This window comes from Setaria italica, chromosome II (assembly GCF_000263155.2).
Source record: "Setaria italica strain Yugu1 chromosome II, Setaria_italica_v2.0, whole genome shotgun sequence".
In the NCBI taxonomy this organism is placed as follows: domain Eukaryota; kingdom Viridiplantae; phylum Streptophyta; class Magnoliopsida; order Poales; family Poaceae; genus Setaria; species Setaria italica.
This window is the reverse complement of record NC_028451.1, coordinates 36,183,248-36,197,947: the sequence shown is the minus strand read 5'-3', so window position 1 is coordinate 36,197,947 and position 14,700 is coordinate 36,183,248. Positions and strand designations below refer to the sequence as shown.

The following is a 14,700-nucleotide window of genomic DNA, read 5'->3' as shown; positions in this document are numbered from 1 at the left end:
TTAGTGTCCCAGGGTCCCAGCCATTTGTTCAGCTCTGATGGTACAGAAAAATCTCCTAAAGAGTTTCTACTAAAGTGGCAAAAAAAAAACTATAGTACAAACAGTTGAAAAGAACATGATGCTACATAAGTTCAGCCATTCTAGTAAGGTACGATGATAACTGAAATTGCCAGATGGCAAAGAACGAGATCATGTACAACATACAGTTAACAATTTTTCATACAGCTAATTTGCCAAAAGTAACACAGCATAGAGCAGGAACCAAACTTTGTTCTGTCCACCCTCAGCAGAGATGAAGCTCACACGGTGTTTCCAGTATCAGCAAGTGACCGCAATATACATCCTAAGCCTGCCTTCTCAGTCAGTTTTTCATGAATTTTGAGGCACTGGTCACATGTTGGCCTGTCCCCCGTAGATAAACCTCTATAAAGGTACCTGTATCATATTGGTGATTACAGACAAATAATGTTGGGGTAATAAACTATAAAATGCACCAGAAATGATATTCAAGGCAACAGTTCAGAGACAAATAAAGTGACACACTCATTGTCGTTTTGTCAAAATATGGACTGCAGTTTGTACTACAGATTTCCTAAAATTGTATGTCATCCAGTCTAAATCACTACTTTGATCAGCAATTCCTATTCTAATTTATTTGTAAACCAAATAAACTATAATAGTTCTTTGACATAAAACAAACAATCATAGGTCTGTCCAAAGATGCAAAAAGATACCGACAAGAATGTTAAAATAGATTGATTGCATGCAATCTAAATGACACCCATTTTCAAATGACACCTAAGTAATTTTCTTCTGAAAAATTCTAAACACTCTAGCTTCTTGACCACAAAAGTAATGGAATAAGTAATCCAAGACTCCATTGTGTGTTTCTCACATGTAGCTCCTAGATCTTACACAATCACATAAGTTCTAGATCCTAAATCCTAAATCCCAACAGGTAGCTAGCTACTTTCAAGTAGTCTCAATCATCAATGGTTGGCACTCTGCGCAAAACTGACGCCATGGAAATCTTTCAACTAATGTATGTATCAATAGCATCACACACTCAAGGAGGATCAATACAGCGATATCTAATCCCCCAACTAGGAAATGTTAATTGTCAGGACACCTATTGCACGCCACTGACCTTCCCTGACCAATAAAATTGGGTCTTGGAAGCAAGTGATGGGAAGCGAGCAGGGGAGAGGTGTATGTCTTACTTCATGAGGATGTCGTAGTACTCGGGATCCAGGGAGTTGAACATGCCGTCGACGTCCCTGATGGCCATCATCGCGCGGTGCACCACGATCCAGTTCGCCGACTGCGCCCAACCAACCCCACGGATGAAGAAGCCCACATGGAATCATTGAATCAATGGAAGAAATCGAAAAAGAATCAACGCCGAACCTTGCATCGCTCGTCGCGGGTCTTGAGGGGCGATCCCTCGAGCGCCGTCTTCAGGGCCTCCACCGGCTTCGACCTGCCCAACGCCGCACAGAAAGGATCCGGTGAATCAAGAAGCGGAGGAGAAAGGGTTGGAAGAGGTGGGAGAGGGGAAGGGACTTGCTGCTTGAGGAGGGTCTCGATCTTGCGGGACTTCTGCTCGATGCGGGTGATGATGGCCTCCAGGTTCTCGTCCGCGTCGGGGTACGCCGCTGACGAAGCCATCCCGCCGGCGACGAGTCGGCGCCTGGCTGCGGCCTGCGGGTCGGGTTGGCTTCTCCGCACTGCTGCGTGCTCTGTTGTTGGTGTGCTGCTTTGGAATTAGCAGGTTGTTATAAAAAGTGAGTGTGTTTAGATTTACTACGTGTCATTTGAACCTATTTTATTCACCAGTAGCCTTGTGATTGCATGGAATTGAGCTCTGGACGCGTGCGCTGGGAGACACGATTTTTGCCTGCTTACTCCTCCATAGTACATTTTTTTTTTGTTTCTGTTTGATGGTAGAGTGAGAATCGAAATTCATTCCCAATTTTCGCGTCCTTGTTGATTTGCGAATGATTTGCTACTCGGTGAGAGCTTGCCTATTCTTGTTCAGTTTTTCGCAAATTAAAAGAGGTGATGGAGCAGAAGCTCACCACAACACAAGCTGAGGCGAGGATGCACTAGCCACGTCAGGTAACCAAACATGAAACTCAAAACTCAAAAGTCAAAACCAATCTTCTCTTCTCTTTGTAGCGACCAATTTTGTTTTTTTGGCGGAAAACCCCCCCTTAACTTGCCCTGTTTCCTGGCATTGGGCTGAGATGGGCCGAACAGCCTGAGCTCTGTCATCTTCTCTCTTGCTGCCTGCTTGGCTACTTCTCCCAAATTTCCAAACCCTCGCGTCTCCCGAAACTAAGCGAGGAATCCTTCCCAATTCCGGCGCAATTCGTACTTATGCATAATAACATCTCCGACTTAATATGATCATCATATTTATTCAAGAAAGAAGCTGGAAGTTTTGCTAAAGTTATCACTCAATTTGGCTCATCATGACACACCAGTGAATATTCCTACCTAGTATCGAATAATTTTGATTAGTTGATTTTAAGTCATTTGTTTTGAGTGCTGGTACAATTTCATTTGTGTATGCCAAAATGCAAACTGCTAGCAATATTGCACTAACATCATGGGCATTGGAAACTACAGTGAACTTTTGATTGAAGGTACACCTTTTTTTTTGTTAAAAATATATCTGAAAAGAATTAGCATATCCATTAAGTATGTACACGATCAGGCAAAGACAATGTACAAATAGCATGCATGCACAACTTTTTGTTCTTGTTTGAAGCTAGATCTCCATGCTCATGAACCTGGGGAATTTAGTTATTTAGTAACTTCTGCTTATTTTAACTACTAGTAGCTACTCCGTAACTGATAAAGATATAGGCTACAAGTTGGTTCAGAATGCCGGAATTGAAAATTATCCTATCCTTGACTGGTGTACGTCCTTTACTGTTATGTGCCTCTGAAAAAATTTCAAGATCTTCATATGTAATTGCTAATTCATGTGAATTGAATTTATATTAAGTGTTTTTCTAGTGACTGGTAGTAATCAGTGTAAGAATTAAATTGACTGATTCTTTCTCCTGCCTTGTTCAAAAACATTAATATCATAGCCAACATTAGGTCACGAACTTAACTGTACTGTACCTATAGAGATCCTTACATATGTTTAGTTTTGCTGATCGCATGTCATTTTTCCTAGTTTTCCATGGCTCAAGCTACCTTTTCTTGTTGTTTGATGTTTATTATTTAATTTTCAATGCAGGGATCATACTTTTCATGACTCTTAAGGAATACAACAATAAGTATGTACTTCTTGATGTTGTCAGGTCAGTATGCACTCTATCACTTGATTGATTTAGTAGTCAAGAAGATATCCTCATATTATTTTGTATCCTTTTAAAACATCTGTTGTCTGATTGTGGACTGCAAATGGTAGTACATAACTAGTTAATGTCCAATTCGTCTATACATCAATGTAATTTTGTACTTAGTACAAATGTTCTTTTCTACTATTGTATATTTATTTAGACTGTACCACTTTTCAAGCTTAAAAGTGGCAATAGTGCCATGGCATGTACTTCTTCTTTAGCAGATATGGTTATATGTACATTTACAATGGTACAGTTCTTTCTGGTATCAACGAACGGATTATGGTAGAAAGTGGGATTTTTGGAATGATGCTACCATACTAGTCCTAAAAATCATTACTGGAAAAACTATACTTTAGCAAACTAAACCAGAAAAGCATCTAAGGAACTTTATCTGGTTTCATTAATAAAAGCTTAATTTTGAAATTTTTGTCTACATTTTGGTTTCACTCCGGGTTGGATTTTTTATGTTGGCACAATTCCTTGTTTACTGTGCTATTTTATAAACAGTAAATATAGATGCAGCAGTGACAAAAGCCTCTTTGTCCCATGCAAGTTGGTGGGTTAGGCTACCCAACAAGAGTCAAATGAATTAGATATCTTCTTAAAAAAGGCCATGTTGCCAATAGTGCTTCTGCAGTCCAAAGAAACTCTTGCTTTATCAAACTTTTTCCACTACATGTGATGTTGATTGCATGGTCCTTCTAGCATAAAGCTATTTAAACGCAAATCTAGAATCCACAGTAACCTGGGACTTGAGACACTAGTGGGTTGCAGTTCCTGGTTAATAACAGTGATGTCTTCATCTTCTTTGTCCATTGAATCATTATTCCCCATGTACTGTACGTTAAAACAGGGGTACAGGATCATAGGGACCATAATGACACAGGCAGTCTGTGTGTTAATAGCATAATGACATTGTTGCAATGTAGAAGGAAATGCTGAACATATTCCTGTCTTAGTCTGCCATCATAATCCTACTTGCAAAACTAACTAACCATACAACAGATTTATGTTTCACCGCCACCTTGGCTATCCATAGAACCAGGGGCGGATCTAGGGCTCGGGCTGTCCGGGCTGCAGCCCGGAGCGAGACCATGAAGTCCCTTTAACATATGTGGTGTTTAGCCTAACAAAATGAGGCTTAGGAGATAAGATTAGACTGTTTTGGGCGTGATTCAACAGCTCAGCCCGGGGCGCAGCTCCGTTCTGGATCCGCCCTTGCATAGAACCCTGACATTAGTTTTGAGATAGGTAGCATGGAAGCCATTGTTTTGGATGTGATACTACAGCTGTCAGTAGTTACTAAATCTGTGTAGGATCATTTGCAGCAACTCCAAACTGCCGTGGTTGGCCCTGGGCTACCTCACTTAAAAGGCTAATTAGTATATGTTGGTTGTTGATGACGCTACTAAAGCTGTTCTTCCCAGTAATATGTATCCCATGTCCAACCCCTGTCTGCTGAAAATTGAACTTTCTCCCTCTAGTGGATGTTAAAATTCTGAATGAGCCACAAAGCCAAGGTGGTATCGCAGCATTTGGTCAAACTGTGTTTCGCAATGTTTTTGCTCACTGCTTTTCCTCAAATATATTGTCATGATTTGCATTTGAAAATGCACTGTTCAGTAACTAACTAAAATTTTGTTCCATGATACAGGTTGCCATTGTGTTTTTTTTACCTTGGTACATTCATGTTTGATGTGGCAGGACTGAAAAAGTATGGAAGGCATGCTCTGTTGGAAAATTAGATAATTGTATGATTAAATTCCGACTATATTTCTTATAAAAAAAATTAAAACTAGCATGCAAGACTCTAACATACTAGGCAATAGCAAGAATAACATCATGTTCTCATAAAACATGCTGAAATAATAGATCAAATCACAGCGTACGTGTTGAGCGGGCGCAACCGTGATGGAAAGCAGTGCTAATGGAACAACGACGGTGTTGCGGATGGAGCGCAGCAAACGACGCTGAAGGCGACGAGCCGTGGTGAAAACCCTGAGCAGTCGCGCGGAGCGCTTCCCAAAAACCTTATTCGCCCTCTCCTGGTGCAGGATCACAAGAGCGAGAGGTTCCGGAGACCTGCTCTCCCATTCGCGGTGCACACCGACGCTCGGGATGGAGTAGATTACGGTGGTGGCGCAATAGCGAGAAGAGACAAAAACCTAACTCGTTCAGACCATCTTAGGGATACCCACTTGGGGCCTTCCGTATAGTAGTCTATATTGCATCTTGTCTATGAGGGAGGTGGTCCATATATATAGGGAGGAAAAGCTCAAACACCCTCGTCTATTAGCAATATGAGACTAATAGATGGTGTACCCCTCTTTACGCTAATGGACCTTTGAGATTTATTCAAAATTATCATTTATATGGGCTACACCCGCCCATATATCTAACAGGCTCTTATATCTTTCATCAGTCTACTGAAAACTAAAGGCAGGATAAAGGAAATATTCCGTATCGTGTGGTATCCTGGTTACGATTCTCCATATGATGATGGTTTTGATTGTAAATGAATCTCGGGTTTTCACTAGTGTGGACATTTCTTCCGCGAGGCAATATATGTAGTTTTAGCCTAGTTGAGTTGTAGAGCTAACATTTCTTCTGTAATGGAGCTCTATACGACCTATTCTACTCGTTGATAAATATCGTGTGCAGCTATGTTTCTTCTTGTGATGGCTGATTTGAATGACGAACATATGGTGGTTATTTTTGTTCCAGGGCCTTCTCTTCTTGAGGCCAGGACCTTGTGTTCCAGGCCATAGATGTGTAGTTCTAGCGTAGTAGTACCTGATCTCTCTTCTTTAACCGGAGCTTTTCATATAAGATGATAACTATCAGTGTTGTATCTGAATAAATTAAATATTCAGTGTGGTGCCTGCCTTAGCTATATTTCCCTTTCCATATGAACTAGAAAACCTAGAGCGGCCTTGCCGCGCCTCCTCCTTAGAGTGGGCTAGTCTCTTACCCTTCTATTGGCACTTGATTTGAATTTGCGTTGCTAATATTAACAGCAAAATGTTAACTGCAAGGTAGTACAATTACCAGATCATCCGTTGCTAATGTGCGAGGATCTTGATTCTTGAAGTTGAATTAAGTTGTGACTTGTAAGATGTCACATACATAGTTATTACTTACACCTAAAGCATAGTCAGGATGTCAAACTATTTCCTCAAAATATCATTCCAAGAATGCTGGAATTGACGTACCAATTCTATCGGTTGTTCAAAATTCAAAGTGTTGTAAATAAATTTGGGAAATAAATATGGGGTCTGAGTAACCTACTACTATTTCTCGAAGCTCATTGGATTGCTACTATCGGCATGCTACTATAAGGAAAGGAAGATGAGCCTCTCGTGGAACGTAGGCGTCCCTACTCGGTGTGCCCATGCCCGGCCATTCATTTCCACTGCACGGGGAAGGGAAGCCGACTAGCTTGTTGGGCCCAGCGGTTGCCCTTCCTCATCACTGCTAGAGAGGATCACTACTAGAAAAATGACCTCTCATCCCGAGCCTTAGTACCGGTTCCTTTTTGGCCCTAACATTAGTACCCAGTCCAAATTTGGATTCCCCCGAAGGCCCCTTAGTACCGGGTGGGGGCTCCACCCGGAACTAAAAGTCACCCTTTAGTACCGAGTGAAGTCCCCACCCAGTACTAAAGGCTTTAGTACCGGGTGGGGGTACCACCTGGTACTAAAGGCTTTAGTACTGGGTGGGGGTACCACCTGGTACTAAAGGGGACCCTTTAGTAACAGGTGGGAATCCCACCTGGTATTAAATCCCCCGCATGCAGGGACTTAATTTTTTTTACGCACTTGCCCCGCCGCCCCCTCCCTTATCTCCTCCTTCCGCCTGCCATCTTTCTCTCCACTGCTATCTTTCTCTCCTCTATCTTCTTCTTCTTCCGCTAGCTATCCTTCCACTGCCTCCCCTCCCCTCCCTCCTCCACGAGCCCCTCACCGACGGTGAGGAGCAGCGGCGGGGCGAGGTGAGCGGCGACGGTCGGTGGCGGGCTGTGACATCCTGGCCCAAGGCTTAATAGGATTGATAGAATACTCATACCAACAAGTTGCAACTTCTTTTCCAGAAGCTCATCCTCAAAGAACTCCGGGGTTAAGCGTGCTTGGCCCGGAGCAATTTCGGGATGGGTGACCAACCGGGAAGTTCTTCCCGGGTGCGCACGAGTGAGGACAAAGTGCGTAGAAAAGACTTGTGTTGGTCTGTGAGGGAATTCTTGATATCCTAGAGAGCTGTCAGGTGTATGTGGGCCCAGCCCCGGGGGGGCGGGACGCCACACGGGCGAAGCGGAGGAGGGGCGGAGGAGGAAGGATGGCGAGGGTGGAGGAGGCGGAGCGAGCGGGACGGCGGCGACAGAGGGGCTGATGGCGGGCAGAGGGAGGCCGGGGCTGGCGGGGAGGGGCGGCGGGGCGGGCGGGGCTGACGGCAGGGGTGGGGGGCGGGGCTGGTGTGTGATTTTCTTTTTTTAATTTTTTAACACCCTCTAATACCGTTATCTCAACTGGTACTAGAGGATCCCCCTCTAGTACTGGATTGCTAGTACCAGCTGCACAACCGGTACTAGAGGAGGGTTCCAGATCAGTACTAGAGGTGATTTCTCTAGTATTGGATGGAAGAGTGAGTTCTCACTTTTGCTGCCCGAGGGTGAGGGAACGAGGAGAGATGGGATGGGATAACTTTGGAAGGATCACCAAGATGTAACTGGTGCGATGGCGGACCAGAGAGTTAGGCATATATCCAACGGTGGAGTGTACAGGTTGTCAGTGTTTTAGACCGGCAACCCGCCTAGGGGGTACCCTGGTGGTCTTTTGTGCGGTGGGTGTCGTCGAGAATCAGGGAGTCAATGGTGACGCAAGGAACATGATTTAGACAGGTTCAGGCTGCTAGATCGCGTAATACCTACGTCATGTGAGTTGATTGTATTAAACTTAGATGTGTGTTGAGAGAGTTGTCTTTGAGGGGGTCCCTGCCCGCCCTTATATACTCGGGAGGGCAATGTTACAGGTTTGAATCCTAGTCGGGTATAGTTACAGATTTCTACTCGGTGTAGACCGAGTAGTTTCCATATGCACACCTGACTAGTCCGAGTGGGATACGCTTCTTGCCGCGTAGCCCCCTAGTCTTGATTATGTCCGAGTACGCCCCTTAGTAGGCCGCACAGGGTCTACTCGTGGGCCTGGGATGCATGCCTGACAAGCCCCCGAGTACTTTGTAGTCGAGCGTCACAGTTCCGAGTACTTTGATACTGCCATCCGAGTAGTTCTCAGCAATGGTTGTAGTATCTTTAAGTACTTAGTACTGTCGTGTGGCTGGAAGGTACTCTTTTTTTTCCTTCGGGTTGCTTCTGTCTTGAGAAGTTATATGGTAGTGCGATGACAATTGCACTCCATATGGAGTAGCCCCCGAGCCTTAGTTGGAGTCGAAGAGTCAGGCTTAGGGTCAATCCCGCGTTCTGGCTATTTCTCTTTAGTAGTCTGAAAAGAAAACTTTGTTCAGCGGGTACGGTATCCACAGCCCCCGAGCACTTAGGCGATTTCTTCGTTGTCGATGAAGTGGTCAAACCCTTTGATTTGAGTAGCCGTTGGATATTATGGAAATAAATCTAGTTTATATCTGATCGTTGCGTAACTGACGCTTGGAATCCGGAGGTGATGGAGATATAACGGGAGAGCCCCCTTATGGTTAGGGTTACGTTTCTTTTTTAGCAGATCTGTTTTGTTCCTTCCCCCCTTTTTCCTATTCCTCGTTGCGCCGTCGCAATTTCCAGTGCCACCACCGCCATTGTTGCTTTGCTTTTGAGAGATATCAGAGGTTGACTCCTCTCTATCTCTAAGATCATCTGATGTGCATCAAGAAGATGGGAAAAAACCTGAGAAGACTCAAGGCCAGGCTGTGGCGGCGGGTAAGTTGAGATCTAAATCCAAGAAGGGGAAGGAGTTGGTGCTGCCAGTGCCAAAATGTGGTCCGACGAACCAGACTGCGCCGCCGCCGCCTGGGATTACCTGGCAGAATTCTGTGATGAGGGAGGTGGCTGTTCAAGCTTTGGTTGATGCTAAACTTCTACAGCTGAAACTTCAACTCGAGTGGAGGCCTGCCTTTGGCAATGCGTGGCAGTTCGAGGAGCATCCAAACGAGACTATTATGCTTGCGCACTTTGTCGAGAGGGGATTGGCAGTGCTTGCTTCCGACTTCTTCAGAGGTATCCTCGAGTACTATAAGCTTCAGTTGGTTCACTTGAACCCCAATGGTGTGCTTCATATGTCCATCTTTGTACACTTGTGTGAAGTATACCTGGGTGTTCCTCCTAGTCTTGAGCTCTTTAGAAAACTGTTTCGTTGCAAGCCTTAGCCTAGTGCAATTAGGACTGAAGTTATTGGAGGCGCCAGGTTCCAACTTAGGAACTCGGGCGCTTATCTCGACTACAACTTGACTGATTCGCACGGTGACTGGAAGAGGAGGTGGTTTTATATTGGGAATCATGACCCTCGTTTGCTGGTAGTCACTGGTCATGCCCCAAAGCATGCGGAGAACTGGGTGAGCAAGCTTGAGGATACTCCTGAGATTTCCAACCTACTGAGCCAGATTGCTGAATTGAAGTTGTTGGGTTTGATTGGCATTAATGTGGCTGCCAGTTTTCTCAAGAGGAGAGTTCAGCCTTTGAAGCAGCGGGCTCACTCGGGTTCGGAGTACTCGAGCTTTGATGATCCGTCGCGTATGTCTCCTGACGATATATCTGGTGATGATGTGGAGGCGCTGCTAGCAAAATTCTTCAAGAATTATCAGGGAGTACCGGTTATTCCTGGAGTCCTTCGCCAATTTGATAGTTGGTATGGGCCACGAGAGGTATGTTCTTTTGCTTGACTTGTATTTTTTGAGATGTTGGGATATCTTTGAGTAACAACTCGTTTGTAGTCTCGGGTTCTCTTCGGCTATCTGGCGCATTCTGAGGAGGAGTTAGTCATTGATGACTCGGAAGACGAGCCTTCTCCTCCTGCGAAAAACGGCGAGTAGTTTGGAAGAGGCCTGCTGCGAAGTCTATTTCAACCTCGAGTTTGACCCTGAGAGGTCGCAGAGTACCAAGGTACGTAGTCGTGCCTTCATTGGTAACTCTTGGTAGAGTTGTTCTGTAATCTTTTAATGATTTTAGTTGACTGAGAAGGTTGTCGACGCGACTCTTGGTGGTGATGAGGCTACTTCTGGTGAGGTAGTCGCTACTGCCAAGGATGATGTTAGTGTTGCGTCTGTTGAAAAGTTGCCGGTGGGGGTGCCGCTTGCGGACTCTGGAGCAGCCCCCGGCGCCGTCGATTACCGAGTTGCCAGTACTCGAGCCGGTAGTCGTGGATGCTTCGTCTGAAGCGGCAGATGTCGTGAAGTCACCGGTGATTGCTGTCGGAGCTTTGTTACGGTGCTATCGCCAGTAATGAGTTTTTTCTGACTACTTTTTACTAGTCTGAAGTTATTGTAGTCTTATCTCTGATTTTTCCGGGACTTGGCGAAAATATTGTGCCTTCGGCTGACCCTAGGGTGCCGAGTACTCGGCCGCCCTTTACTGAGAAGAAACGTGTGCGGTTACCGGCACGGTCATCTCGGTGAGTTTTCAAATCTTTTCTTTGTAACTCATTGTCGATTTTTCTAAAAGGCATGTGATGACTTTGTGTTTTGATGCAGGGATGCAGAGGATACTATCCCTGTGGACGCAGGAGTGGAGTCTTGTCCTTCGACTACTCTTTCTGTTCCCTTGGTTGATTTGTTCGTTGATGATGTATCCAAGGTTGACACTAGTGGTCTTGGTGCCACCATGTCCATGCTTCAAGAAGTACTCCGCTCGGTGGAGAACCCTACGGTTCCTTCGGGTTCTGGTGGTGTTCCTTCCTCGACGTCTACTGGTGGTATTCTGGCTTTAGTTGATGTGGCTAAGGCCAATGAGGCAGGTGCACCAGGTATGTAGTCAGGATACAGGTGTTGTAGTCGTTGTATTGTGTCCTATAATGACTAACCTTGGGTGCAGCTTCAGAGCCTCATGTTGTAAAGAATGATGAAGGTCTAGTACTCGAGCTTCCGTCGAAGTCGGAGTTTCAGAGAGCTATCCAGAGCTTTCAGGTGTGTTGTCTCTTTTGTCTGACTATTTTTTTGTTGAAAACTTAACGATTTGCTTTTATTTGCAGGATCTTTATGACAGAGCTCAAAGGAATGCCCGGGCCCTCCAGGAGCGAAATGATTCTGTGTAGCGGCTAGCGTAATTGGAGCAAGAGTGCAGCCGTCTCATTGAGTCCTTGAAGGTTCATGAGGAGACTGCGAAGTCTTTTGTCGTTGAGCGGAGGGATCACGAGGTATTGCAAGAGAAGTTGGAGAATCGCTACAAGTCATTGAACTAGATGTATCAAGGTGAGTACTTGCGGTTCTTTGAGTATTTCTGACTATACTCGGGGTTTTAAACTTGTTGGTTTTTGCAGAGCTCAAGAGAAAAGAGGCTGTTGCAAGTAGCCAGCTTCTTGATTGGAGGAATGTGCATGACCAAGTAGCTGACGAGGCTGATCATCTTCGGGCATCACTGGCTGAAGCTCAGGCTGCATGTGAGCATTAGAGGGACAGGAAGAACCAGAACGAAGTTATGCTTGCTATGGCCATGGTAGCCTGTAGGGATCATGGTCGGACCATAGGAAGGCTTCGAGGCGAGCTCCAAGAGTTGACTGATGCTACTCAGGATGTTGTTAATGCCATTGCTCCTCTTGAGGATGATGCAAAGCCCCGTTCACTAGTCGAGTGGTTGAAGACTGCTTCGGGTAAGGTTGCTAGCCTCTGTAAGGCTGTTTGTAAACAAGTTCTTGCGGTGGTCAAGTCTTATTACCTGAGGACAGATTTAACAGTGGCTGGTGATGGTGTGGCTCGTAACTATACGGAGGATGCTTATGCGCAGTATCTAGAGGAGGCTGAGCCAATTGCTTCAAAGATGTCTGAATTTGTATCTTTGGAGGAGCCTTAGGTTGTGTAGCTTTGTAATCTGTCAAGTATTTTGTTTACTCAAGAATTTTTTTTTAATTCTAATGAATGATTGTCAATCCTTGTCATTGGGAGCAAGTCTGAGTACTTAGTCAAGTAGTTGCGCGATTGTCAAGTACTCTGTCCCTTTATTCTCGGAGGGGGGTGCACGGGTGTACTGTACTCTTTTATCTTTTGTGGCGTGAATGCTTTCATGTGATTGGAGTCAGAGAGCATCTTGACTCATCAGTACTTTGTTGTCATGAGCGAATAGTAACTCTTGAGTGGTTGGTAGTTGTGGCGTTCGGCTATAAATAGACTGCCATGGGAGTCGATTGGGATTAGGCTTGAGTAGTGATGGATTGCTTTCGGTTGCTGTTATTTGATTGTAGAGAGCCTTCAAAGAGTACTCCGGTGCTAGAAGTTTCCTCGTAGATTAGAGCCACCTTCCCTCCAGAGACTCTAGTGCTTGTAGGAATAGCCGCGATGCTAGTAGAATCCTCGTAGGAGGGTTCGTCGCGTGCCTCATCTTGCAGCTCGTGATCCAGCTAAGTCCGTGCTGGAACTCGCGAGTGATGGGTGATGAGTGCTGCGGTCTTTATCCGGCTCTTTTAGAGGTGGAGGTGTGGCATGCAATGTGGGACGGCTCGCCAAGGCTAGCAAGAGAGCAGCCTTGTTTTTTTCTCCCTTATGCAACACTCGGGATTCATCGTTGCCGCTGTCGAGGTAGCGGCGGTGTAGGAGTTCCTGGTGTTGTTTTGGAGGAGGACCTGGATGTGGTTGCGTTTTGCGCAGCTTCCTTGCGTGTGGGCCCTTCCCTTTGCAGTAGTCATTAGGCCTGTGTGCCCTTGTGATATTGTAAAAGTCTGAGGCTTAAATGCAGACTGCCAGTAGGCAATTTCTTGTAGTCTTTGCTGTGCTGTTATGTTGTATTTTGAGTACCCTTACTCTGTATGAGTAATCATATGTAACTTCAAAATTTGTTCTGTTTGAACCAATCTTGAGTAAAAAAAGGTTGATTCGTCCTTTGGAGTTTTGGAACTCGTACTGAGGCTTCTGCAGGAGCTGGTCTCGATAAAGTTTTGTTACCAGTAGTAGAGCGTCAGTAGTCGGAATCGGGCTTTGTAGGCTCTGAGTAGCTGGAATGAGTTTGTTTTGAGAGACTTGGAGCGAAAGCCCGAGTACGTTTGTCTACTATGGGTAGTAGTGACAGAGATGTTCTATATTCCAGGAGTTTGGTACTTTTTCTCCTGAGAGTTCTTGTAGTCTGTAAGATCCGGGTCCTGTGACCTTGGATACGATGTAGGGACCTTCCCATGGTAAATTGAGTTTATGCAACCCTGACGTGTCCTAGATTCTTTTGAGGACCATGTCGCCTAAGCTGAAGGATCGCTCCTTAAGATTGTGGTCGTGGTATCGTCTTAACCTGTTGAGGTATCTGGCTGTTTGAACTAATGCTGCGCATCTCGTTTCTTCCAGACTGTCCAGATCCGTGCGTCTTGTTTCTTCTGCCATTCCTTCATCGTATTGTTCAACTAGAGGATACTGCCACATGACGTCCGCGGTTAAGATAGCTTCTGAGCCATATACCAGAAAATAGGGGAAGAACCTGGTAGTCTTGCATGGTTAGATTCGTAGTCCCCACAGAGCATTAGGTAGCTCTTTGAGCCATTTGCCTCCTTTTGTATTGCTGATGTCATGTAGCCTTTTCTTGAGAGCTTCGAGTATCATGCCGTTGGCACGCTCGACTTGTCCGTTGGCTCGTGGGTGAGCAACTAAGACGTAACGGACATCAATTCCACTATTCTCGCAGTATTCCCAGAAGTCATGGTTGTTGAAGTTGGATCCCAGGTCTGTGATGATTCTGTTTGGAAAATCGTAATGGTGTACGATTTCGTCCAAAAAGTTGAGGACTCGGTCTGCCTTGGGGCAAGTGACTAGCTTGACTTCGATCCATTCAGTGAACTTGTCGATGGCCACGAGTACTCGGTTGAAACCTCCTGGCGTAGTTGGCAGTGGTCCTATCATGTCTAGCCCCCAGCAAGCGAAAGGCCATGTTGGATGGATTGTGACTAGTTTGTAGGCAGGGATGTGTTTGTTGGAGGTATGCCCTAGAGGCAATCATAGAGATGATGATATTCCATTTGTATCCATGATTTGTATATTGTGTTCATTGAATATCCATTAAAGGCTACTTGAATTGATTTGCAATTATGTGAATTGTATGTGAAACTCTTTACTTGTATGGTTATTCTAAAGTTGTCCCTAGTCGGAGTTCATGTGAGGACACACATGAATATTAGACTAGCACATGTATTAGTTGATGACTATGTTTCAC

General features: G+C 45.2%; 1 protein-coding gene across 1 annotated transcript; it reads right to left on the bottom strand.

Annotated features, from left to right (window-relative positions):
* Positions 1-90: 90 nt before the first annotated feature.
* Positions 91-1,806, bottom strand: LOC101784251 (actin-related protein 2/3 complex subunit 5A). The gene is made up of 4 exons (XM_004957183.4): positions 1,568-1,806; positions 1,408-1,480; positions 1,221-1,321; positions 91-435 (listed from the first exon to the last, which is right to left on the bottom strand). Exons 1-4 carry the CDS (start codon positions 1,666-1,668, stop codon positions 300-302), a joined length of 411 nt encoding a protein of 136 aa, XP_004957240.1. The 5' UTR covers positions 1,669-1,806; the 3' UTR covers positions 91-299.
* Between the last annotated feature and the right edge of the window lie 12,894 nt (positions 1,807-14,700).